Source organism: Cuculus canorus, chromosome 4, assembly GCF_017976375.1.
Source record: "Cuculus canorus isolate bCucCan1 chromosome 4, bCucCan1.pri, whole genome shotgun sequence".
Lineage (NCBI taxonomy): Eukaryota > Metazoa > Chordata > Aves > Cuculiformes > Cuculidae > Cuculus > Cuculus canorus.
In genome coordinates, this window is record NC_071404.1 from 29,342,712 (window position 1) to 29,369,891 (window position 27,180).

The 27,180-nt window shown below is 40.7% G+C and overlaps 2 protein-coding genes across 7 annotated transcripts in view; one reads left to right on the forward strand and one right to left on the reverse strand.

Moving 5' to 3' along the window:
* The window catches only part of SCFD2 (sec1 family domain containing 2), a 201,706-nt gene extending 196,656 nt beyond the window's left edge, over positions 1-5,050 (reverse strand). The window contains exon 1 of the mRNA XM_054065995.1: positions 4,222-5,050. Within this exon, the coding sequence (XP_053921970.1) occupies positions 4,222-4,972 (751 nt within the window). The 5' untranslated portion in view covers positions 4,973-5,050. The remainder of the gene's footprint in view (positions 1-4,221) is intronic.
* A 3,503-nt stretch (positions 5,051-8,553) lies between these two features.
* The window catches only part of FIP1L1 (factor interacting with PAPOLA and CPSF1), a 43,467-nt gene continuing 24,840 nt past the window's right edge, over positions 8,554-27,180 (forward strand). For 2 of the 6 annotated variants that reach the window (XM_054065996.1, XM_054065998.1), the window contains exons 1-9: positions 8,846-9,066; positions 9,647-9,686; positions 12,024-12,081; positions 14,529-14,632; positions 16,636-16,697; positions 16,898-17,005; positions 19,719-19,849; positions 20,138-20,206; positions 22,761-22,870. In XM_054065996.1, the coding sequence (XP_053921971.1) occupies positions 8,982-9,066; positions 9,647-9,686; positions 12,024-12,081; positions 14,529-14,632; positions 16,636-16,697; positions 16,898-17,005; positions 19,719-19,849; positions 20,138-20,206; positions 22,761-22,870 (767 nt within the window). In that variant the 5' untranslated portion in view covers positions 8,846-8,981. Of the gene's footprint in view, positions 8,723-8,845; positions 9,067-9,646; positions 9,687-12,023; positions 12,082-14,528; positions 14,633-16,635; positions 16,698-16,897; positions 17,006-19,718; positions 19,850-20,137; positions 20,207-22,760; positions 22,871-27,180 lie in introns of those variants that run through there. The other 4 variants (XM_054066001.1, XM_054065997.1, XM_054065999.1 and 1 more) reach the window with 4 other exon arrangements.

Here is a 27,180-nt window from a genome sequence, read left to right on the forward strand (position 1 = left end):
GCAGGGCTGCTCTCAATCCCTTCATCTGTCTGTATTAATACTGTGGGTTGCCCGGACACAGGTGCAGAATCTTGTACTTGGCCTTGTTGAACCTCATGAGGTTCACATGGGCCCAGCTGTCAAGCTTGTCCAGGTCCCTCTGGAAGTCATCCCAACCCTCAGACATGTCAACCACACCACTCAACTTGCTGTTGTCTGCAAACTTGCTAAGGGTGCACTTGTTCCCACTATGTCATTGATGAAGATATTAAACAGTCATGGTCCCAGTATGGACCCCTGAGGGACACTACTTGTCACTGATCTCCATCAAGACATTTGCTGGTACCACTACCCTCTGGATGCAACCATCCAACTGACTCTCCTCATCCAGTGAACAGTCCACTCATCAAATCCATCTCTCTCCTATATAGAGAGAAGACTGTTGTGGGGGACTACGTCAAAGGCCTTACAGATATCCAGACAGAAAACATCCATAGCTCTTCCTTTGTCCAGTGATATAGTCATTCCTTCATAAAAGGCCACTAGGTTGGTCAGGCAGGCCTTGCCCTTGATGAAGCCATACTGGCTGTCTCAAATCACCTCCCTGCCTTCCTTGTGCTTTAACATAGCTTCTAGGAGGATCTGTTCCATGACCTTCTCAGGCACAGAGGGGAGGCTGACAGGTCAGTAGTTTCCAGAGTCCTCCTTTCTGCTCTTTTTAAGCATGGGTGTGATGTTTCGCTTTTTCCAGTCACCAGGGACTTCTCCTGCCTGCCACGACTTTTCAAGTATCGTGGACAGTGGCTGGGCAAATACATCAGCCAATTCACTCAGGACTCTGGGATGTATCTTGTCAGGTCCCGCAGACTTCTGTATGTCCCCGTTTCTCAGGTAGAATGAAATGAGATGGTTTGTCTTTGTGACTCCCTGAGGCATCTGCTCTCCAAAATTCCTACACTCTTCTTATCAGGTCAGTCACTTGTCAGCCACGCAGCAGTTATAAACACTCACAAAGTTACACATGTGGAAAAGAGATAGTAATCTTCTGAACCTCCACCCCCAAGTATTGGAAGCAATGTCTATCTCTCCACACTTGCTGCATGCGAGCAACGCTTAGCTAGATAAGACATTTAGCTAAACTGGAAACACCTTGGATGCAAATAAACCAATATGAATTACTAACATCCTTCCTTTCTCCTCGGCATAGGGAGAAACTCAGTGTATTTAAGTTGCTTCCACAATTAACAAGTGACATCTCAGTTTGCTTCCCACAACTGCTAATCCTTAGAGGTTCCCACTGGTTCACAAGTGATAGTGGCTTTTGCTGTGCCTCATTGAATCAAACAGAAAACATCTCCTGGAGCTTTTAAAAATCCATATCACTCCTGAGCAACTGTGCAAACCAGCCAAAGCTGGAAAGACAATTAAATCTCATGAGACTACACAGGAAATCACAGCAACTTGCTTTTCAATCACACTGACTTCACATGGGTGCAGAGTACTGGTTTCCATCCTCTTTCCTGATCACTTGAAGGCAGTCAACAGGACATTCAGTAGCCTCTCATGACCAATGGTGTTCAAGGCAGCTTTAATGCTGCCAGCATGCACACAAATAGTTTGCTAAAGAGACGAGGACAAGTTATCTGACCAGTGCAATATAGGAGTCTTCATGCCAGGCTAACATCCAGCCCTGAGGTTACAGGAAATCTTATGTATAACATTATTCTAATTTCACTTTGTCTTCTCTTTAAGAGCTACAAACTGAAATACATGACATTTGTTACCTGTTGTAGCTGGCACAACTGGCAAAGTCAACCAACCGATTCTTTAACAAGAGCCATTCTGTCTTTTGCTCAATGCACTACATTTCAAAATCACCTGCACGCACTAGTAGGTGAGACTTCACTATTCCCTGTGCTTGGAATACGAAAGCATTCTCCTAATTCATGGATACATAACCATGTCTCTTATCTGCAGCCCACATGTTGGACAAGATTCAGGTATCAGTAAGACATTTACAAATGAACCCAAAATCTTTCATCTTTAGAAAAGGGAGAGATACTATAAAAGGTTGTTTGAAATCAGCTTCAAATGAGGTCTCTCTCAAAGACTTCCAGCTGCACCTAGCTGTTATTTGGAAAAACAAACCATTTATTTTTACACTGCTGACTGCAAATACCTGTCATAGCTTGAAAACAAAAAAAGAAATCCAGTGGCCCAGTTGCTAATACCAGGCTGGAAACTTGTAGATAGGAAGCCTTAGCTTTTACAAAGCATAAAGCCAAAATTCAACAAACTCATTCTCCTGAAGGGCAAGCAGTAGAGTCAGAGGTAAGGGGCCAGGGAATAAAGTATACAAAAGAAAAGAGAAAAGAAAAATAAGACAATAAGGTATAACTTAATTCTGTTATTTCCCACTTCTTGGCAACCAATTTCACAACTTAAATACTGCTTTTTGTGTACTTTTTACTGTGCAATTTCTAGCAAACAAATGAAACCAATCTCATTGCATGGCACTAAATTCTGGTCCATATAGTGCTTTACCTCTGAAATGCACTAGATTTTTCTTCCTTCTATTTGCGCTACACGCTTGATGGCAAAACTATGGTATGAAGTCCAAAGCATAGAAAGGCTTCAGTGAAACTGTCAATGAATTCTAGAGATATTTGTTGGTAACAAATGAATGGTTGCGTGAACAGATCTTGGTTCCGACTACAGATACTGAAGAGAATATATTCCTAAAATAACAAATACTTTTAATTCCTCATCCTTACTCCAAGACCCTTGATGCATCCCCTCCAAAGCTGGCCCACCACCAGCCCTGCTGCTTTTGCTCAAAAATCTTCTCCTGCTGAAGTACAAGATCCTAGACTTCACTTTCCAGATTTAAGCTGGTACCAGTTATCTCTCTTCATGCCTCCATAACAGCCTGCTTGTCTGGCAGCTTTCTGTCACCCACAGTTTCTAGTTCCTTTCCTTGTTTTTAACTCTTCCCATCACTTCTGTGCACAAATCCTTGCCCAGTTTCACTGGCTCCCACCCGAAGAGGGCACTCCTCTCTCAGTCTCATTTCCAGGCTCTTCATCCAAGTCCACTCTCCTGCAGCCTTCCTAGCAATCCTCCCAAACCACAGTGCAGCATTAAGAACCCAGATCCATAGCTGCTCCTCAGCACATTGTTGACAGCTAGGAACCCTACAGCAGTGTGAAGATACACAAAGCCAAAAATTATGGGGGGAAAAAATAATTCAGAAACAGATGAGCTATGCGCCACGTGGCAAAATTACAATGTGTTATTGACTATATGCAATGCAAACAGAACCAGGCCCACACACTGTATATGTGAGCAGGCTTGTCAAGTAAGTGAATGCAGCCACTCCTATATCAATTATTCTCCGAGTTTACTGCTTCCTCTGGAAGACGATTATTCCAGAAGTGAGAGTCCAGTACAAACTTTTCCCAGGTTACTGGCCCAGCACCTTGCTGGTTACTCTTTCTCTTTTGATATCACATCTTACTAGCTTAGAAGACTTGACTTCACTTACCAAGCTTGCAGATTGACTACAATACTAGACATTCTCCTTCTGACAGTTTCCCAATGGAGTCTCATACCGCTCTCCATCCTTCTCAACTTTTCCATTAATTTTGCATTACTGGCAATATTAACTTTGCCATATGGTTCATTCTTATACTCATTTACTTCCCAGAAAGCGTTGTAAAGCAATTATGCATTGTTTTCACTCAAACATAATGTTTTCCAAGTTATATATATCAATCATATGCAGTTGCTTCATGCAAAACCTAAATATAATGCATAGCACTTAATAATACATACATATATACACCGAGATGCTTTCAGGCATAGAGGCATTGGTAAGTGAATACATAGCTGAGTATCTGGTTAGACAGACATAACGCTGAGGGTGGCAAGTAGATACAATGGGAAATGCTTTACAGTAATCCACAAGGCTCAGTGTGAACCCTGCAGACCATTTCCTTCACACCTTCCAATGCGACACAGACACAGGTAAGGTCTCTAGGATGCAGCAAAGTGGAAGTGTCAGAAATAAGCCTTCTGCTCACTCTTAGTTTCCACGCCCCCCCTAAGGAGCACAGATGTGTGAGCAACCACCATTGCCATGGTGTTACATATGCTCCCAGGCCACGAGGACTCCTGCAACTATCTGACAACCTGCTGATAGGCTGAATGTGGGCCTGCAGGGAAAGTAGGTAGGTTTCTTACCAGCGAGGTCCAATGTCCTGTCCACGAAGACAACAGAGGCCTTGTTAGTGGCCGTCCTCCTCCTGTTCCTGGCTGGGGCGTAGCTCGCCAGCTCAGCAGCAACGACCCTGCTGAAGGTCCCCACGGCAAAGCTCTCCTCCCGCAGGCCCAGGGCGGCGAAGAGAGCGTCCAGGTCGCCCACCAGGGCCCGCACCACCACCCGCAGCTCAACGGGCAGAGCGTCCAGCCCGGTCTCCGCGGGGCCAGTCCCGCCGGAGCCGGGCAGAGGCGGGAAGAGGGCCTCCAGGGCGGGCAGCAGGCAGAGCTCCGCCGAAACGGGCGCCAGAAGCGGCGAGCCCCGCAGCAGCACCTCGGCTCGCCCACTCCCGCCCATCCACCGCCGCAGCGTCCCCTCCAGCTCGGCCTGCCCGCCGCCCTCCGCCTCACCGCCGGACACCAGCACACAGTGCCGCACGGCGCACTGGCCCAGCACAGCGCGCACGGCAGCGGCGGTGCCACCCCGCAGCGCTCCGCTCACCACGAAGACGACGCGGTTCGCCCCCGCCGCTCCCGCCGATGCCTCAGCGGGCAGCGCCCTGACGGCCAGCGCCCCCGCCGCCAGCAGCTCGCCCGCCCCGCCGCCGCCCCAGTGCAGCGCCTCGGCAGAGGCCGCGTCCAGGTAGATGACGGCGCGCAGAGCCCTGGCGAGCACGGGCTCCCAGGCCTGCTGGCACACCCGCCGCAACTCCGGCTCAGGCACCGGCACCGCCATAGCAGCGACAGCGCTGACAGCTACAACACGCCGCACGTGCCCGGCGCGCCGCCGGCGCCGCGCGATGACGTCGCGGGCGCGGGTTGGCTGCCCGCCGGCAGGGGGCGGGGCCAGGCGGCCGCAGCCGCGGAGCAAGGAGAGGGGCTGATGGCAGTGTCTCCGCGGCGGCGCTTCCCCCAGCGCCTGGGCTGCCAGGGCCGCCCGCCCGGGGCTGTTCCGTGCAAGGGCAGCGGCAGGAGTGCGGCTCTGGGAAAGCACAGCATACGGGGCTCTTCTTTTTGGTGGTAGCGCCACGTTCTTGCAAACATTACAATGTTTCCCTCGCCTACAGCCTGTAGCCCTGGCCGGTGCCAGGCGGGACGGCAGCACCACGGCTCGGTTTGGCCTGACATCTTCCTGAAAAGGCTGGGACCTTCTTTGGGCTTGCTCCTGCTAAGAGTTACAACAATTCTGTGACGCTGCTTATATCACTACATCTTTCATGCGGCGCTGGTATCTTTGTTATACACAGAGAACTTCTTTAAATTACAATACTAGAAAGGCAAAACCTCCACCACTGTTTCCTGTCCTTTGGTTCTGTATTTCTTGTGTTGGTATTAACCCTGTGGCTGATGAGGTAGCAATAAGAAATATTCTCTTTTAATAAATGCAACTTTTATGATATATATTTGAAGACATATGACAAATTAATTTAATTTAATTTAATTCTATTTCTCTTTTGAAAAGTTCTCATCATCTCAGAAATCAGTTTCAAAGCTAACCAGAAAAAAATGCCATAATATGCACCTAGTTTCCTCTCCACAGAGGATGGCTGGCTCATTTGCAAATTTGTGTTCTATACAGTATTTCACTTGCATAACCTCCATGGTACTGAACAAGAGGGAGTTTTTCTGACATAGTGGGATTATTAGCAATAACAGAAAGATAAATTAATTATTAAATAGTTCTTCAACTATTTTAGCTGGTCATTTTAGGTCTTTTGCAGGTTCCACTAGTTTCAGAACACTGAGAAATAGAAACCGTGTGGAATCACCAGATTTTCAGTAATTAAATCCTCTCCTTCCAGTCTGCTCATGCACGCTCCTACCCTGATGGATTCTTCCTTCTTCTAATCCTCAAATTTACGTCTTTGTGCTGTTCCAACTACAATCGGTTATTTTAACTTTATGATGCTAGAAAAATATTTAAGTTAATAGCCTTCTCAACTATTTTGTTTGAAAAATGAATGCCAAGAAAGGATTGGAGATAGTTAACTACTGGGTTCCTGGGCTTATACAAGAGAATTATCCTCTATTCAGATTGAATTACTTTGGAGATCATGTATCTCTGAGCTTTTGCTTCATGCTTGAGTGCCATGGACAAAACCTGTACGTATTATGGCTTGTACAACTCTTTGATTACCATTTTTTAAAAGATTGTGGGGTTGGGTTTTTATCAGACATATTGTCAAAACAGCAGGTGCTTTTTTACCAATAGCATTTTTACTTTATAAATACTGCAGTAGACTGCAACTACTTCTGCATATGCCAATGCTGAAAAAAAACTATTATTAGCCAGAAGACAAAATGAGGTTAATTAGTTTAAAGCACAGTGGTTATGTTACAAACCAAAATTATCTGATTAGTTTTTAAAGCTTATTTTGTCCCTTCTGCAAATTTAGTGTAACAAATTCTGCAAATTTTAGTGTAAATTTTGTAACAAAAAGAACTGTATTAAAAGGTTCGCATAAACTTTGTATCTTCTTGTGGGTTCTGGAGTGTAACCTGCGAGTTAAGATATTTATGCAGCTCTGGTAAAGATGTTTTCTGTCCTCAGCCTTTTAGCTACTCCAGGCCTTGGGAGAAGTCTTTTTTCCAGGCCTCTACTCTCTGCCTGCACAGCAGTAAGCAGAAGCAGAGTAAGCAGAAACTGCAAGGTCCCTTCCGGAGGCTGGGACTGATGGGAGCTTTTACCTTTGAGAGCAAAAGTTAAAATGCCATTTAGGCCAGCACTTTGTCCTCAGAAGCAAAGCAGGAAACATGTTCAGAGCACCCTCTCTGTCCAATCAGAGCCAGAGGTGGACAAAGATCTTTCTGGGAGCGGTGGAAGGCTGGCAGCTGTTTTCAGGACTTAGCCGCCTTCTTCCAGCTTCCAATGTTCAAGCTGCTGAAGATGTTTAAGATGGATTTTTATGTGACCATCTGCCTCAACGTGATGCCTATTGCAAGGTTTCTATGAAGAAAACTGCTTTAAGGATCGTCATTGATGTATTTTAAGAGATCTTACGTTCTACACCTACTCCTGATTTCTCTTCATGGTGTTTTCCACAAAACATTTTCTTTCTTCCTTGTGTCTGCAAGCAAAGGGAACAATTAATAATTGTTCAATCGCATCCTTTAATGTTGGCCAGAAGTGTGTTAGATGGCCAAGTAAACAAAGCAGGTATGAAAATGAAGAAAGATACTGATGCCCAATAAAAGGTACCATACAAATTTGCTTTATGAGAATTTGTTTTAGGAAATGTTTTAGAAATTTCTAGACATGTTTTAGGTGACAAACACTGTTGTTGACTCCACTACTATATTTCTTGATGAAAACCTACCCAATCATACCACATGATTCATGACCTGTAGACGATATCTGTACATTTAATTTCAAGGGGAAAAAAATGCCTTTTGAGAAGGTAGTTTGTTCATGTGAACTCCAGTGAAATGTCATGCCATATACAAAACTCTAAAACAAAGTTCTCCGCAGGCAATTCAAAGAATATCTCCCAGACCTGTGATATAATGCAGCCAAGCCAAGGATTGCACCTCAAACAAGTTATTTTGCTGTTCAGAAAATGACTCTTCAATTATTGTTCCTGTTTTAGGATTTTTGTTCATAATATCCAGGCTAGCTGAGCTTCTCCCGACCTGACTACCTGCCATAATTTGACCCTCCAGCACTTTACAGATGGGTTGGCAATTCTCTACCTCTCTGATCTAACAGTTTAGTTAGTCATTGCATCTTGCAGTTTCTAGCCTCTTCACTGAACAGAAGAATTCTGTTACGGTTGGTATTGGCTTGGAGTAAGGAAAGTTTAAGAGTCAAGAAACAGTCAAAAAAGTCTATTTTTTCACAAACTGTCCTGCTGTGAAAAAAGGGATCCCTTTTCCAGTTTTCACCAATACCCTAAGATGCTGTCCCTTTGTACACACAGCTGATCAGAACTTGTTTTGACAGGTGTCAGATGTTAAATTTTCTAACGAATCTCGCAGTTGTTGCTGCGGCATTCCCAGATGTGAAGTGAGAAAAATCACCAGTGAAAAACAGCTTGCTTTTAAAATAGAGCAATTTATTAATGGAATGCATAGTTACACTCTGGAATCACAACACGTTATCCGCGTTAAACTCTTACTGGAGCTAAAAACAGAACAAGGCAATTTGTGGAAGAAAAAAAAATAAGCTATAAAGAGTTATTAAGCCTAAAATATTACCTCCAGACGGGACAGTCCCTGAGCTGAGAACTAGCACGGCACTAGCAGAGGCAGCAGCGTGTGTTTATCCTGGTGGCGCTCCCCTCGGCTGCTGCCCCCACCACCAGCAGCAGCAGCAGCAGCAGCAGCAGCCAGCAGCAGCCAGCAGCAGCAGCAGCACCCCGGGCCGAGCGAGCGTTCGGCCGACGGGAGAGGGGGAAGCTGTCCTGGGGGAGATCGTCTGGCGATCCCGGGAAGCGCCAGAGGAGAGCTGATTTCCGAGAGCGGCGGAGTCGGGGACGGCTCAGCCCAGGTGAGAACACGCTCCTCGCTCCCCCGCGGGCGCACAGGAGGCCCCGCCGCTTCTCACGCCCCCCCCCTCCCGTCGCGCCGGTGCCCAGGACGCCGCGGGGCCGGGCCGGGCCGCTTCCTGTGCGAGTCACTCCCTCGGCGGGGGAGGGGAGCGCGCGCGGACGGCGGCTGCTCCGCGCGCGGGGCCGTTGGGCCGCTCTCACAGCCCCCCCCCGCGCACGAGGAGGCGCGCGCGGCGCGGCGTCCCGCGGGAGGCCGCCATGTCTACCGGCGAGGTGGAGCGGCTGTCGGCAGACGTCGGAGTGGCCGCGGCGGACGAGGAGGAGGAGGAGTGGCTCTATGGCGGTACAGACCTTCCGCGACCCCCCCGTCTCTGGCACGGGGTGGGGGGTGGTGTGCAGGCCGCGCTCCTCCTGGCCAGGCCGCGCCGGGCCGCGCTGCCTGACGGCGGCCGTTTAAAACGGTGCCCCCTCGCCCCGCCACCCCCGCGGCCACCGAGTCCCCTCCTCCTGGCCGGCCCGGGCCAGTGCGCGGCCCCCTGCCCGCCCCCCCGGGCCCTGGGCCCCGGCCGGGCTGCAGGAGGCCCGCATGGCGCTGCCGCCCCACGCCGGGCCTCTGCCCTGCCCGGGGTCACCGCTGAAGCAGCCCTAACCTCTTAAACATAAACTTTCTTTACAACTTTAGGGGCTTTACGTTCGAATCGTAGCGATCCTGTAAACTAAACCCTGTGTTCTACCTGTCACTGTGCAGCACTGCGAGAGCTTAGGGGGTTGATTTCATGTTTGAAACGTTGTGAAAGCGTCTCAAGGGTCACTGGATAGTAAAATGAAGACTTGCCTAATAACCTGCATGGCAAGATGTCTGTTACAGTTGGTATTCAGGGGATTTTATTCTTAACTACTATGTTTCTTTTCACTTATGGTAGATGAAAATGAAACGGAGAGACCAGAGGAAGAAAAAACTAGGTGAGTGTCTTGACAACTGGAAGACCTGTAGTGTAGCTTCACAAAAATTGTATCCACTGAATTTTTCTTCCCAGCTGTTTGAAAATTGGTAGTGTCTGAACACACTCCCCTTCCCCTGAAAATCCCCTTAAGGTGGTATGTTTGGCCTGTTAGAATGACTTTGCTTTTTTGTGAGGTGGTTTTAGCTGTGAAACTGGGACACTGAGTATGAATGTTTTTTTAAGTTTTCACTGTATAGACAGCATTAACCCCTCACAAAATCCCAACAGGTCTTTTTATTTCTTTAATCACTGTGCTTTGCAGTCTTAGTAATGGATCAGGGTTTCATTTGTTCTAGGTAACTTAGAAATTAAAAGATAGCCTGTGACCTAAAGATTTTTCTCTTTTTAGTTACAATAAGAGGAAGACAAGCAGATTTCCAGCTAGTTTGGTGTGCAGGTCCCATAATGCAAATGCTTAGAATTTGGGGGTTGCTCTTTTTATTAATAAGAGAGTATTTGAAAAAAGAGTTAGAAAAGCTTTGGAAATATTTGGAAGAATCTGCTTGAGTTATAAGGAACCGCATGAGAGAAAGCACAAAAATGCTTCTCTGAAAGTCTAGCTAAAGTTTAAAATGGAGGTTTATAGAGAGGACTGACTGGAAATGGGAATCGGTGTCTCATACTGAATGAAAGAAGTCTCACAATTGCTAAAATACAGAAGTTGTTGATTGTCAAGATAAATGAAACAGATAGAAGGAAAGGCAATGCAGGAAAACATATATTATTATTTTCTATAAATGTTTCCAGTCAACAGAGATTTTTTCAGTAAGAGCTCTTGAATTTTCTTGCCCTTGGTGGATTTCTGGTCTGTAATCTTGCTCAGCTTTTTTCTGAGCTGATGTCAACTTTTGGTGCGTATGGTGTGATACTGCAGTAGTGACCTCTGCCGCTTGACTACATATGGTAACGTTTTGAGGTAGCTACTAGCTGAGTTGATTTGCTTCCCATTAGTTATTATAGTATAAGAGAGGTGTTTCCTGTCACTTTTTGCATGTCACTTTAACAGTTTTCTATACCTCTGTTGCATTTGTCTTGAATCATGTCTTTTTTCAGGACAAAGAATTCTAATTTTTTTTTTTTTTTTGGAAGCTGTTCCATATCAATTGGTACCTTGTGTTCAGTTACCCTTTCTTGACCTGGCACCTTTTGTCAGTATTACTGTTGTTTAAGAAAACTATTTGCAGGACAACCAAAATGACCTTTGGAAACGGTGTTTTACTCCAGTGTCTTGGTCAATACTGTCTAGCTTGGTGTTTGGGTGCCTTAGTACATAGTTATGGACTAAAAAGCATAACAAATGGTAGCCTATGCATCTTACGGTTGTGTTTGGAACTCTGAAAGCGTGGTAACAGTTTACCTCTTCCAAGTTTAGGTCTCTGGTGTCTCAGTTCTGACTTTCTCTGTGTATATAAAAATCTTGCCGTTTTATTCTGGTTTTGTAGCAAGTCTGTCATTTTACTGGGTCCCAAAGTGAGATGGTCAGTCTTGAATCCTGGGGCCATGTCTGGGCTGTGTTGAGTTTTGGTGCAACACTCCTTAGTGGGTATCTTGCCAACAGAAGGAGGGATCAAAATAGTTTTAGTCAATAAAAATTGGCAGTTACTCCATTTCAGAAATATCTTTTCAGTAAAAAAATATTGTTTCTAAATAGCTCCCTGCTTCCTCTGCCATTCCTGATGCAACATCCTAGTAGTTAATGGTATTGTGGATGTTACAATATTGCTGTGTAAGGAACAGTGGTAGGTAAGAGCTCAGTGAGACAGCTTATTTGCATGGATTCAACAGTGCTGGTCACTTCAGATGGATCAGTAGCTTTAAAATTTTATAGTTCTAAAATATAATTGAATTAATTATTGAATCGTAGCTATTCCGTGAGGTGGAAGACAATTTCACAATGCAGATATGGGAATGTTGGTGCAGTGCAACATTACCTATGGGTATTTAAATATTTTTCCATTATGTCTTTGAAAAGTGTCAGTCTGCAGGAGAAAAAGAAAAGATGTCATTCTCCCTTCATATATTATGAAATATTTCACTTTTGAAATCGAAGAGGACCCAGTGCTTTATTACTTGCAACTATTCTACAATCATACTGTTAGTATGATTTATGATAGCTAAACATTATCCTGCTAATATAAAGTTACATTCTTCTAGAATTTTTAAAAATAAATAAATTTTTTAAAGATTAATGCAGAAGATGTATCAAAGGGTTTTTTTTTTATCATTAGCCAGTATGTGTGAAAGAACATGTGCATAAATACTTAGTTTCATCTTTTCCTATTTGTTTTTGTTTAAGTGTTCCACCCCCACCTGGAAATGAAGAGGAGGCTGCAGAAAATGGCGTTGTGAAAACGGTAGTTTTAAATGTGTTTTTGAAATACTGCTTTAATGTATTTTGATCTATGGGGTATTTGTAATTTGGCCAGGGTTTATAATTAAATGAATTAATTGTATGGCTATTTTTTTTTCCTGAGAGACACTTATCAGTGGAAACTGTAGAAATTGATAAATTAGGAAATCCAGTTTCCAGCTGCAATCCACTTTTTAAATCTAACTTACAGAAAAGAAATTAATAGTACTTTCAATTTTTTTGGAGGGATGTTTTCTTTGATGCATTTGTAATGGCTCTCTACTGTCTGCGTTGCATGGTGAACTTGGACTTTCCAGCAGTGGGGCATTGAAAAATTGTTTTCTGTCTCCAGCTGTCTTTTACAGAATATCTGTACTGATCTAGGACACCCCCCTCACCCCCCCACCTTTATTAGACTGTTAATTGTTATATAAATTATATTCATGTTGTATAGCAAGGATGATCTGCACTCCAACATCTTATCTTCTATGCAGAGGCTTATTTTTGTCTAACTTGTGTACCAGGCAAGTTAATAGGTCATATATTAGATAATAGCTAGTAAGTCAGTTGCACTTGAATAACTGCAGGCTACCTGGGCAGAGTCAACTTGGCTTTGGTATGTTCAGCCTCTTACTGAAGGATTCAACAAGTGTGTAGATAAGAGTGATCTCGTTCACTTGGATTCTGCGAAGTTTTTTAAGAAGTTTCTCACCAAGTATTTTGAGAAAACCAAACAGCTGTAGGATCAGTCACACATGGATAACTGATATGTAAGATACAAAAAAAACAGAGGGTAGAAATAAAGGTTTGATTTTCACAGTGAAGGAAGGTCACTTCCAGAGGGGATCCTCTGCTGGAATGTTGTGCATAACCTGTGCTGTTTAATGTGTTTATATATTACTTGGAAAAGGAGTATGTTGTGGTATCACAAGTTTTATGATGTTATGGAGTTACTCAAGATAGTAAAAGCAAGGATATCTGTGTAGAACTGACTGGTTAGTTATTGAACTTCTGTATAGAAAAAGAAGAGTTGTGTTCATGGGAGGAGAAACAGGTTTACAAATAAAGTGTTGGTCTCTGAGCTGATCGTTGCCACTTAAGAGGACTGTACTAAGATGGGTAGAAAGATCCATGAAAATTACAGTTAAATGCTTGTTTGGAGTCTAAAAAGCAGTTAAACATTGGGATGTAGCAGAAAATTATTAGAAAACAGAATGGAAGATATCATTACACTGTAATTCATGGTTCATTTGCATGCTGAATTCTATGTGCTGTTTTGTTCCTCTCATGCCATAAAGGTTTTGCTTCATCTGAAAAAAGTTGAGGAGAGCAGCAAGAGTAATCGAGGTAGCTTCCATACAGGGAATGGCTGAGTAGGCTACGACTTAGCCTGGAAGACAGCCAAATGTAGGATGTGATGGAGACTAAAAAAAATCATGTGTAGAGACTATAAATAAGGATTGACTTCTCACAATTCCAACTATATGAGACTGTTAAATGAAAGTTGTGGGAGCCAGGATGAAAACAAATAAAAGAGGTTGGATCTTCATGCAGTAGACACTGCTGTGGAACTCCTTGCCAAAGAGAGTGTTGCGTCTGGGAGTTTATATGAGTCCAAGGGAAGTCTGGGCACGTACTTGAAAGAAAGCTCCATTGGGGGTTACTAAACAGACAGACCATAACTGGCTTAGGAAATGAATGCCCTGAGCTGATAATAATTAGCAGCTGAAAGAGTGTTAGGGAGGAGCATCATATGCGTTTGCCCTGTTTTTTGTCTCCCCTGTGGTCTCTGGGAGGGGAAAACCAAAACAAAACACCAGACAAACCCGAAACACTGGACTAGATGAACTCAGTATTGACTGGTGTGACTTGTATTTACCAGCAAGCTTGAATGCTATGGGTCATAACAGCATGCAGTGTACTTTTTTATCTGTCTTTTCAGCCTGTTCATGGAAAGTTCTGAAGTATTTTATATAGTTTACTGATGCTTAGAACCGAATAGATTTCTCTAAATGGCAGTGTTCATCTACAACTGCAAAAATGTTTGAGTTATACTCTAGATATGTAATTGAGAATGGCAAGAGGCTAGTCTTGCATATCTTTAAGTTCTTTCCTGAGTGACAAGAGTCGAACTGATGTGTGTGAGCTAAATAGAGTAGAGGGAAGAATAATATTAGTGAAAAATATTTTATACTTGGGGAATGTTTCAGAAGTGGAAACTTAGTATTAAAGACACTTCCCTATTTTGATCCAGATGTTTAAGATACTTGTAGCATTTCAGCAGATGAGCCTCCTAAATTTACTGTTAATGCTAGTCAGCTCTGAGGTCTAGGAAAATGAAAATTTTCTTATTTCCAAGATTTCTAGAATGGATAGTTTTGTCTGGTTTATTTATCCACTGTAAAGGTAGGTGACTGCTTTTTGTCTAAGCAATGAATTTTTTTTTCGTAGAAGGTGGCAGAGGCTGAGGATGACAGTGATAGTGATAGTGATGATGATGAAGATGATGTTCAAGTCACCATAGGGGATATTAAAACAGGAGCTTCACAGTATGGGTAAGTTATGTGCAAACTGGGGGTACTTTCAAGATAAAACTGCAATTATTCATTCAGATTCTTTAATACTTATTGAATTGTATGCATAGTTGGTCTCAATTTAGTTTTTTTTCAGCTCTTTAACAACATTTTTAATGATACAGTGGCTTAAAAGTGAAAGGGAATCGATGACGTTTCTTAAAGAAGAGCTGTTGTATGAGTTACGTTTTTGTTTTGGAGTTTAAAAATTAATTGCATTAGGTTTGTAAAGTTGTTTTATGGAATGGCTATGTTACATAGCATTTTTAGGGTTTTTATTGTGAGGGTAACATTTTTGTTGCAAATGGTAGAGTGGTAAGCACAGAGAACATTACAAATATTTGTCGTTGGTCCTGTTGCTGATAAATACTGTTCTAATTAGACCTCTGTAGTTTCAATTCCTATTGATGTTCTCAAATAAAATTTTAATGTACCTCTGGATGATGCTGACGGTCTCTGGAGGTTATTTCTCAAGATCATGGTTTAGGCATTTGTACCATGAAAGAAATCTTTTGCTGCTGTTACTGCCCCATATCCCTTCTTCTCTTGATAAAAGGCTTGTTTTTCACTGAACGCTTTTGAAGGGTGTTAATTTTTCTTTACGTAGAAGTTTTCAGAGGGAAGTGATTTGCTTGTTTGTCTTGGCAATCCTGTTTTTATGCTTATTAAAACCGGAGTTACTAGGGCATCATTTCTTAATAGAATTATGACAGGTCTGCAGGTAGGTCTGACTCATGTATTATTGTGTTCTTAACTTCAGAATGCAAGTGATTTATTTACTTGTGAAACATAATAGTTTAAAATCTTTAGTATCTCCTATCCTAAACTAAGAGTGCAAATCAACGGAATTAAAAAATAGCAATTCTTTCAGTTCTTTATCTGTTTGCTTTTGATAACTTTCAGTATGGTTGTGGTGTTGGCAGTAATTTTGTGAGGCTAAAGCAAAACTAGGTTCATATTCTCAGTGGATTTGCTGGTGCTCTTTCCATAACTACAGAAAATAATGAGCAGGTGATCCTAAATCTAATTAGGATTAAATGATTTTTCATATAGTAGTCAAACAGAGTTTTAGGAAAGTGTAAAATTTGTTTTACAAAGTCACGTGCAAATACAGCGTGGCATGTCAGAAGTTTAAATGTTTTGTGTCAGCTTTGTACTGTTGTAGCACTTGAATGAAATTAAAACTACATAGAAGTGGTACTGTAAAACTATATGCTGCCTTCTAATTGTATGCTAATCTTATTATGTTTATGGGTTGATACCACCTGTGAGGATGTTACATCACATGCAAAAAGTAGTGAAAGCTGGCTCTTAATGTTCCAAATGAACAAAACTGTAATTCCTCAGGTACTTAAATCAGTTCAGTGTCTAGATTTCTCAGTGTATTTTTATGACGAAAGCTCTCAAGTATTTTAGGAAGTGAAATGTTACATACTTTTCTTTCGGTCATAAGGAGAGGTGATTGCTAGAAGTACATTGAAACAGGCAGCCTTTCAATCATTTAAGAGAGGAGCTGGTGTTTTCCACTTCTCTACAGGTTAAACAAAATAACTATGAAAAGAGAAAAGTATCTGTCTAAACCCTTTCTTTCTTTTTTTTTTTTTTAAATTTTGTTTTTACTCTAATCCCCAAAATGTCATCTGTATCCCTAAATGAACTGCATTTTTCCTTTCTCTCTTCTTCTGGTTCTGTCCATTCTTGTTTCTATCAAGGTCTTTATCCTTTCTACTCAGGAGGAATGGCTGGGACTTGCTTCACAACTGTTTATTAGTTGGAGAACTTGCTACTGAGCATAGAAAGGTACACTCTCTTCCTCCTAGGCTGATCTCTTTTACTTCTACAGTGTTACCAGCTTGGAAAGCTAGAGATTCAGGACGGTGATTGAGCCTGGGTCCATTTTGTTTCTGGATCTAGCTAACTCTTGTTTTGTGTTTTCTTCTGTTTTACTTTTCTTTATCTAATTCAATTTTGTTGATTTCTTTAAGCTATGGAGCGGCACCTGTGAATCTCAATATTAAGACAGGAGGACGAGCTTATCCATCTTCTGGTAAGAAATATTTCACAGTAATATTAGTAAAAATGCAAAAAAAAATGTTTGATTGTTTTGGATGAAGGAAATAATTTTCACTTCCAAAACTTCTCGATAGAAATAAAATGTCAGATCTAAATTTATTTCAAGCATATTACAGTTGTTAAAACTCCTTTGGTAGTGATGGAAGGATGTAACTTTCTAACTTTTCTTCACAGGTGCAAAAGTTAAAGGGGTGGATCTAGAGGCGCCAGGGAGTATTAATGGTGTGCCACTTCTGGAAGTAGATTTAGATTCTTTTGAAGATAAACCTTGGAGAAAGCCAGGTAATGCTCTTGTTTACATTAACTGATATGTAGGTGTTTAGTAGGTTATTTTAATAATGATTCTTGTTTACTGCATGTAGATGCTATCTACCCTGTAGCTGTACGATGCTGTACGATACTGTACAGTGTAACTTTGAAAGTTAAGTGTTGCCTTTGTGCTGTCCCTGTGATGTTTCTTAGTATACATCTCGCACATATGTCAGCAAAAAGAGACTGTCTGACATGTCCTTTATTTTTTTTAAAATACATTCATATCCTGAACTCTCCTTGGAAGTCTGTATTTCTTTGGAGATTACTGCCATTGGTCTGTGCCATAGGGCAGAAGGTAAAGCAGAATGGAAAGTAGTTCTAGCAGGTTTGAGCATGAAGAATGGTGCTTGAGCATGAAGAAGCTGCTTGTGCTTCTTTGTGTTCACACATAGTCATCCATAAGCTTTGAAGAAGCAGCTGGTACCACATGGGTTTTCTCTAAGTCTCCTGTGTGTATTATTCGGTTGGCTCAAGTGTATTGGCCAGACTTGTCTAACACTTACCTGGACAAGCGTACCCTCTGCTGGGTTAAAAGATGGCTGAGCCCAAGTAGTGGTGGTAAATGGAGTTAAATCCATCTGGAGGCTGGTCACCACTAGTGTTCTCTAGGGCTTGGTGCTAAGTCCTGTCCTGTTTAATATCTTTATCAATGACCTGGATGAGGGGATCAAATGCATGCTTAGCAAGTTTGCAGATGACACTAAACTGGGAGAAAGTGTCTATCTGTTGGAGGGTAGGGAAGCTCTACAGAGGGATCTGAGCAGGTTGGATTGATGGGCTGAGGCCAGTGGAATGAGGTTTAACAAGGCCAAGTACAGAGTCCTGCACTTGGGACACAAAAAACACATGTAGCGCTACAATCTTGGGGAAGAATGGCTTGAGAGCTGTCTGGCACAGAAGGACGTGGGGGTGTTGGTTGACAGCCAGCTGAACATGAGCCAGCATTGTGCTCAGCTGGCCAAGAAGGCCAATGGCAACTTGACTTGTATCAGAAACAGTGTGGCCAGCTGGACTAGGGAAGTGATTTTCCCTGTATACTCTCCACTGATGTGGCCACCGCTCAAATACTGTGTTCAGTTTTGGACCTCTCACTACAAGAAATACATTGAGGTCCTGGAGTGTGTCCAGAGAAAAGTGACAAAACTGGTGAAGGGGCTGGAAAACAAGTCTTACAAGGAGCGGATGAGGGAAGTGGGGTTGTTTAGCCTGGAGAACAGGAGGCTGGAGGGGATCTTATTGCTTTCTACAACTACCTAAAAGGAGGTTGCAGGAAGGTGGGTGTTAGTCTCTTCTCCTAAGTGATAGGACAAGAGAGAATGGCCTTAAGCTGCATCAGGGGAAGTTTAGATTGGAAAAATTTCTTCACAGAAAGGTTTATTGAGGACTGCAACAGACTGCCCAGGGAGATGACTGTGTCGCCGTCCCTGGAGGTGTTTAAAAGGCAGGTAGATGGGGTGCTTGGGGACATGATGTAGTAGTAGACAGGCACGGTTGGAGATGATGATCTCTAAGGTCTTTTCCAACCTGATGATTCTATGATTCTATACCAGGGTTAGCTGGGTTTTCTTAGTGGCAGTAGGTCTTGCTGCTGTGTATAGTTTTTTTCTAGGGTTTGTATGTTTCTTTGCCAGTGCAAGTAGTGTCTACAGAATAGAAAAATGACATCTTTGATAATATTCTGATGTTTGAACTGTTTGCTATTTGAAATATATTCTGTGGATTTTAGTTATATGTGATCTGTTGATACTGACAATGCTAGCAAATAAAGTCTCTAAGACTCTCTTTGGAATTTTAGAAAACAAGCATCCTTTATTAGGCCTGTGCAACATGAGGGAATGATCTCCGTCAACCATGTGCAACGAGACAAAAGCTGGTTACCGAATATTTACATGCATATGTATACATTTTTCCAGAAATTCATACATATTCTACTACTTACTGAGGTCTAATTTTAGTGTTACTATGGACTTTGCAACAGTCAAAACTCTTGCTGATTTGGAGGTGGTTCCAGCTCTCTCTCTGACCTTGCATTTGAGATAGGGAAACACTGGAAACAGAAGTGATTACAGAAGAAGAGATATCTGTTCAGCACATATGATACTTCACACAAGATGTTATCATCTTCAAAGCATGAACATTGTCTGGAGAAACACTGAAGGAAAATACCGTATCAGAGGGGCATTCTGTCTAACTTTTAAAAAAATACAATTACCTAAATGAGACTTAAATCTAATTTAGCTTAAATCAGAAACATTCCATTTTTTGTAATCGTAACTGCTTCTTGTTTCCGTTGTCTTTTACAATAAAAGTACTTCATGGTATTAAATTAAACTAGGCGTCAAAACAAAATGAAGAGTCGAATACAGAACAAGCAAAAAGGAGTTGCTCTTCACTGAACATACAGCAAACGTATGTCCTGTGATATCCTCCAAGTATCTGGTCTTGATCCCTGAGACAAGATGTTAGACGACATACTCTTTCTGACTAAATTTTAATGTTTTTATAGTCTTAGCCATGAATACTCTGTGTTTACTTACATAGGACTGTACTGTACATTTATGTAGTATGTTTTTAGATCAATACCTAATCTGTTTTCGTGTTGTAAACAGAGATGTATGTACATTTGGTGAAGAAAAGATTAACTTCATAATGTTCTAAAACCCTGTGTTTTTTCTATTTAAAGGGGCTGATCTCTCTGATTATTTCAACTATGGGTTCAATGAAGATACCTGGAAAGCTTACTGTGAAAAACAAAAGAGAATACGAATGGGTCTTGAAATTTTACCAGTTACCTCAACCACAAATAAAATTATGGTAATTAGTACAACTTTTGTGGTGTTCTATATGCTTTTTTTCCCTGTAAAGCTGCTTGTATGTCATAAGCTCACTCTGCCCAGTTCAGTGTGTGCGTGTGTGTTAGAGTTTACACCTGAGTCCGCACCCCGAGCCTAGAGTATTCCTGTGTTGCTTCACTGGCAGTTTGTGTGGATAGTGTGACAGACTAGCTTACAACTAGATCGCATCTTTACCATAGTTCAGATTTGTGGCCCATCACTTAAGAGTTGTATGGTATCTTAATGGGCAATGTGTTATTTAACTTAGGCTGAAGACAATGCTATGGAAGTAAGACCAAGTGCAGAGATTCTCGATGGCAGATACCATCTTTTTAAGGTGAATTTTAGTAAACATTTGTTGGTTGCTCTCATTTTTGTTGAATATTGCTTCTCACGCCACCACAGACTGACAGAACTGAAATAGACATAGCCATTATCTGAAATTCTCATCTTACATCAGTGACTTTCTGCATATGTTACAAAATGCCAATTCAAAACTGTTGCTTTGTTCATCACCTTTGTGCAAGCATGTGAGCTAGTGGCCTGATGGACTAACATATTTCCCAGTGAAACTAATTTTTCTTTATGTGATGGTTTATTTTTAGTTGTAGTGCATTTGTTTGTCCACATGACAGAATTTCTGCAGATGTACCTGGGGAAGCTTTTGTAGGTTATGCCATGTTTATTTTTTCTGTGATCTTGTAGCTCTTTTGTAACACTTATCCTTGGCGGCTCTGAGATGTGAAAATCAATCTTCCATATTTTTCTGTTGTTCTTTTGCAACTGGATAACAATAAATCAAGTTATATATAATATTTTTCTGCTTAGAAATGCTGGTTTTGAGAGAGCAGAAAAAATCTATATGACAGGATTTATCTTAAGGATTAAACATTTTTTTTCCAACTTCTTGTTTTCACATTTACACTAGGGGTTGGACTAGACCTTTAAGGGTCCCTTCCATTCCAAACTGTTCTATGATACTATGATTACTCTCTTGTTTGATACTAAAGTCAAAATTAAAATACAAAGGTTGTTTTGTTTATTTTCAATATGCAGTTGTTTTTTGAACTGTCATTAAAGTTTCCTTGAACTGTTTATTGCTTTCTTTTGTGTACTCCTGTGGCAAAAGTGTCAACTGCGCACAGGCATTTTTGGTTCCCCTCAGATGCTGCTTGGTGGTATTGAGTCACTTTGACTTTATGTTAGCATGAACAGATCAGAAGGTCTCCAGAGCTTTTTACCTTCCTCATTTGTCTTTATAATAGTGTTATTCAATGATGGAAATGGTGGTCAGTGGGGGTTATGATTTTCTGTTGCAGTTTGACTACACTCAAACTACTCTGACCTGTTGCCTGGAAGGAAGAAAGCTAAATATTCCAAACTAAAGTGTCCCCTATTTCTCTCTCAATATTGACTCTCTGGGGGTCCAGTGACAAGACAGTAGAGGACAGTACATGATAATTGCATTTTAAGAACCTGAAGTAAGACAGAGTTTGCCGTGTCTTTTACAAGAAGTGTACATAAAATTGTTACTCATTGTCATTATTTTTTTTTCCACTCTTCTGAAATAGTCTCATGTAATTTACGTGATATATTTGGATTAATCTGCAACTGGCAAGACTTTATCTCCTACATTTTCCAGTTACTCATGGGTTAATATTAAGTCTTACAGATTTTTTTCAGATAAATACTTAAACTAAGCTACCACTTTTTAGTATTTTTTTTTTCATATTTCAAGATACTAGAATATAATTCAATTTTTAAGGAATCTTAACTGTTTATGTGCATTTTTGTGCAGTGGGGAAAGAGGTGCGTGTGTTTAGAAGTCAGATTCTACAAAAGCTTAGTAGTTCACTTGCCGACAAGAAACTGTGAGATCAGAGCCTGTATGAAGTTATACCGTTAGTGAACTAGCCAGATTCTCGTACAGTAGTTAGCATGTATAGCTACTCAGGAAACTGTTAGTTATCAAAAATCCCTGGTATGCAAGCATCCAGGTTAAATAAATGGAAAGTGCTTTGCGGTTTTAGGAATTTTTTTTTTTTTTTATATTGTTAAAAATGGTCACTGTCAATTTTAATTTTGACCTTTAAGATTAGTGATTAATGCCTTTTTGGCTAATTGCCTCTGTAGAGTGATGTAGCTATGTGGCTGATACAGTGGGAGTGTCTTTAAAAACTGAGTCAGTACAAGTTTGTCTTTAACGCTAACCCATGTAGGTTTTCCTTTCATGTATAATGTGCTGCTAAAGTGAAACATTACTTGAAGTACTTGCGCAAAAGATTTGGTGTAGCTTTAATAATGTGTCTCTGGAATTTTGCAGTACTTCAGAATTGAAGTGTTTAATCCGAACTAAAGAAAAATCTTTTAAAGTTGGCATAACCCAAAGTATGAGGTGACTTCCTGGTATGTCTCAGAAATTAAGTAGTTAGTAGATCTCGTGTTCAGTAAAGCAGATGGAGAGCAGACTATTTCTTGTGTCATGGTTTGTTATTAGGTAGCAGACTTGTTAGATATCACTGTTAAAATTATAAAGACCATTTTTTTAGTAATAATTTTACTTTTAAAAATTAAGATGTTACTTTGCTCATACAGGAAATAATACGAGAAAATCAGTTTGGTCTGTTGTTCATATTCAAATCAAATGCTTGGAAAATAAATATTAAAACTCTCTGATCTTCTGTAAAAATTGTTCTCTGGCATATTGCTTCTTGTATAGTGCTTAAGTAATATATCCTTTAAAATATGGAAACTTATTAGCTATGCAAAGGTGACAGTTCTTTTTAAAACTTAATTAAAGTTGGACTTACTTTCTTTTTGTTTTGGCTATGTGCTGTGTTGGGCCTACTACGCTTCTGAGGTTAAACTAATAATAAAACATTATTTTGAAGGTACAGCAGGGCAGAACTGGAAATTTGGAGAAAGAGTTGGCAGTACAGTCGACCAAAGCTGATTTCACATCTCCTCCTGCCTTATTCAAATCAGGAATCCCAACAAACAGGTCGGTCAGATAGTTGTAACTCAAGACCAAAAAACTTTTTATACTGTTTCCTCTATGTATTTGAAGTTCATGATTTTTGTAGGAAGAAAGCAAATGTATTTCTCTAGCGGGTAGAAATGAGGGGGAAAGTGATCCTAGTCACTTTTAGCCTTCAGTCACTGTTATACATGATTGCTGTGCTTGGCTTTTCAGGAAAGAGAAGGTAGAAGGAACGAGGAAGAAAAAGCAGCAGAACCAAATAATGAGGCAGCTATACAAATCCAGGTGTTGATGTATGACATCATATCTTTTCTGTGTAGAATAGATTGGCCAATGAAATGTCTAGCTAGTGTCTTTAGTTCTGTAAGTGTGGGTATTAGCTAACACACCTTTTCAGTTAAACAAAACAGAATCAGACAGCTATGAATTCAACAACTGGAGGATTTCTGGAACCCAGTCTCTTTCCTGCAAGGTAGTTTTGCCTTCTCCGTATTTTAATATTTCACTATCCTTTCTTTGAAACGAGAGAAATATTTCCTTACTAGTGTTTCTTCTCCTTCTCTCTGCCCCAGGCTTTAGTAGGTTCTGTCTTTTTAATTCTAAGCTACTTCTGTTTGATACCTGGTACTTGGCTTACAACGAATCTACTCTTCGGCATTGCTTTAGTGATCAAGTGATCTTGTATAATGCTTTTGATTTTGCACAAATGGAAAGCCATTGTCTTATGAATGATTGCAAGGGAAGTAGAGCACATTGTACACTTCCATCAAGAGTTAAGGATTACCATCTATGACTTGTCTCTAGTGCTGTGTTTCTCTTTACTGGGAAGTCTGAGGACAGATGGCAGGGTTTTGCTTTTTTCCATTTGCTTGTAAACAAACATTAAAGTGATTTTGTGCCTACTGTTTGTATGTTTTTAGTTTGAGTACAATAGATTTTTTTATATGATTACAGTTGAAATTCTCAAAAAAAGCCATTCTCTGGGATTTAGCAAGAATATTGCTCATTACCAATATGGAGGCTGTAGTTTGAAAAATAGAAACAAGAAAGCACCAGCAAATGAAAGTTACTTCTTCACTAGAATTGGATCCTAATATTTAAATCAAAGAAAAGTTCAGTGCTTGTTCGTACAACATGGCTGTGTGAGAAATTTTACTTGAATTTATAAACAGTGGCTGTCTTAATCATAGCTGTGCTGTTATTTGCTTATAAATTACACCAGAAATTCTCATCTTGATTCCTTGATATTTAGGGCTGTTGAATATCAAAAAGTGTTCTGCAAGCCTGACAGAGGACTTAACATAATGGAAACAGTTTTGTAAATGCACATCATATACAAGCAATATGGTATAAAATAGAATGTTTATTCTCTAGAGGTAGTTAATTAAAGATTCATTGTGTGCATAGTCACAATTAAGGTAAAAAAACTGAAGGAATCTCTTTTGAGTGTAGTCCTTTCTAGAACATGTAGAGGATTTAACGTATTGCAAACTTCTTCAAGCCAGCCAGGTTATAGAGGTATCTTGCTGGTTTGTAGTCTGAAACTTTCCTTATTTTTAAAGGACTGCTAGGTAGTATTTCTTTAGTAGCAAAGGAATAAGCTTTACAAGCTGGATGCAAAAATGTTATTTTCTCATTCCAATAAAATCTTGACTAGGTCTTTATCTCAGAACTTTGTTCTGTCAGGAGCTCATGGTTTTTTAACTTCCTTTTATGTTTTTTGGGATTATTACTAAGGAGTATGTTGCATTTAAAATGGGGGTTGTTTTCAGAGAAATTAGCCTTTTAATTAGATGGGCCAATTTTCAGCTTTGCCTGTGTTTGGGCCTTTCTGTAAACAGAATTTTTGTAGAAAATGGGTTTGTGATATGTCATTGCTATGTAAAAATACAAGTTTCTCTTATTCTATGGACTACCCATACAAGACTAAACAATGAATCTCAGATGTTATCTTGAAAATATGTATATTTCATATGTTGGTGATGGCTGTATTAAGTCTGTCCACTTTTTAATTATATCTATCAGTGGTTAAGTGAGCTCAGAAAAGTTGAGGCTTTCATCAAGAGGAGGAGACTCATGGCATCATAGAATGGTTTGGGTTGGAAAGGACGTTAAAGATCATTTGGTTCCATTTTGAGTTTCTCATTAACCATAATCCCCAAGTCCCTGTCTGTAGGGCTGCTCTCAATCACGTTGTCCATCGTGTTATTGAAACTGCGAATTGCCTCAACCTGCAGATTGTAGGACTGTGCACTTGGCCTTGGTGAACCTCATGAGATTCACACAAGCCAACTTCACAGCTTGTCCAGGTCCCTCTTAAAGCATAAAACAGATCAGGAAGACAAGAAGGGACACAGAAACAAATACAGTACAGATTTTAAACTATGCTATCATTCTGTAATTTTTTAGCAGGCTATGTCTAGTGAATAAATGTGGCATCCAGTAGTTAGACGATTTCTGAATTCTGAAAAGTCTGTTTTTTTTCAGAAAGTAATTCATTACTTATGTTACTTGTGTTGGTGATAAGAGGTGATTTCTGAAGCTGTGTATTTGGAAAATAATTTGGTTTGTTTGTGGTTTTTTTTTGTTTTCTCTTCCCCCTTTCTCTTTGCTCCGTAGAACCTAAATAAGCTCAACTTGCCAAATGAGATTGAGTTATCTTTCTGAATTAAATCTCCATGGAGGGTGGTATTCATCGTGCGAATAGCTCGTAAATAACCATTCTCTAATCAGAGTGAAATCACTCACTGAGTTGCTGGAATGTTCCTTTCAAGCTACACTTTGTATGAACTCTGCTGTGGGTTCATATGCATCCCACACATGTGTGGATTGCCTTTTTATGTTTGGGTGTATCTGTTGGGAATGCATCTGTATCCCAGGTGTCCTGATGGTATAGGGACAAACCTAAGCCCTTTCTTTTATCTGCATGCAGCACTGACACAGAAACCTAGTAACGCCTGCTTAACATCTTACCATTAAGCTAGATAATGGCTGCAGAGTCTTTGCAATTTTCCCACGTGCAAGCTTGCTGTGACTTAAGATCCAAGACTTTAGATTTGCCGCTTTTACAGACTGCTGAACTGCTAATTACTGGACAATTAGATGCCTCTCTTGCCTTTGTGAAGATTACCTTTATGACAGTGATGTCATGTGCTGCTCCATTTGCAAGTGAACATAAGCCTTCTCGTTCAATCTCAAAACTCTTCTGACGGAGTACTTAATGAAATCATTACTGCAGCCTTGAGAATAAATAATTTTTTGATTTTAAGGTATGATGGCACATTCCTGAACTCTTTCATCATTACAAAAATTGAATCTCTTAGCAGCTGTTTGGAAAGAACAATGGATGTCCCACTATAAAATATTAATAAAAAAATTACAAAGCACCAACTCAGTGAGAATGAGTAAGGCATAGGCGTACTCTTCAGACTCTAGAAAAATTAAGTGAAAGCCCTGTTTATTTCAGTAAAACTGATGTCTAGCAACCAACTGGTAATCCAGATTTGCTTCCTTTGATAGTGCAGTGTTGTATTTGGGCTGCTTCCCAAGCCAAAATTGGTATTATTGTGGTATGGTCAATGTATATACCACTTTAATGTCCAGCACTCATGCATTATTGTACATAGCCTATGTTTTCAATATTTATTTCAAGGGTTGCTGGCAGTGTGCAAGCAGTGCAGGAGAAGTAGAGTCTTAATTTGAAGTACATCACTTCCAAGTGGAAGCCCTGTAAAACTGGAGCGAGACAAGCAGGTGATCACCTGAGGAGGGATTTATTGCTGTAGGAGAGTCATCTATCATACACAAAGACTAAAGCTAGGTAAAATGTATTTTCTAGAATAAGAGGTTTGGTAATTAGAGAAGATACCAGTGTGGCAGAGGGGAACAAATATCCTAGAACTCTGAAACGAGATGAGCTGTCAGAGTGAAGACTGGAGGCAAAGTTTTGTTGTTTTAAAAAAATTTATTTGTCCATCCTTTTTTTTTATTGTCGGTGAAACACAGGTGGTTTACCAATTGTTTTATGATACCCATGTATCCTATTTAGTTACTGAAAGCAAAATAATAACAACCCAGAAAAATTGTGGCAGTACTGGAAATATGTTTCTGCAAGACCACTGGGGAGGATTAGGAAAGCAGGTCTTGATTATTTCAAGACTTAGACTGGAATAGTCTGACTTCTAGGATGGAATGTTAGAAGATCAGAGAACGTCTTAAACTTGTGTTAACCTTGGAGAAGCTGCTGTGTAATATATACCATTTCAGTTTGCAGATGTGTTTTCAGAGACTCCTGTACTATTGTAGTTCGTTTTTTTCCTCCAAGTTGCTGT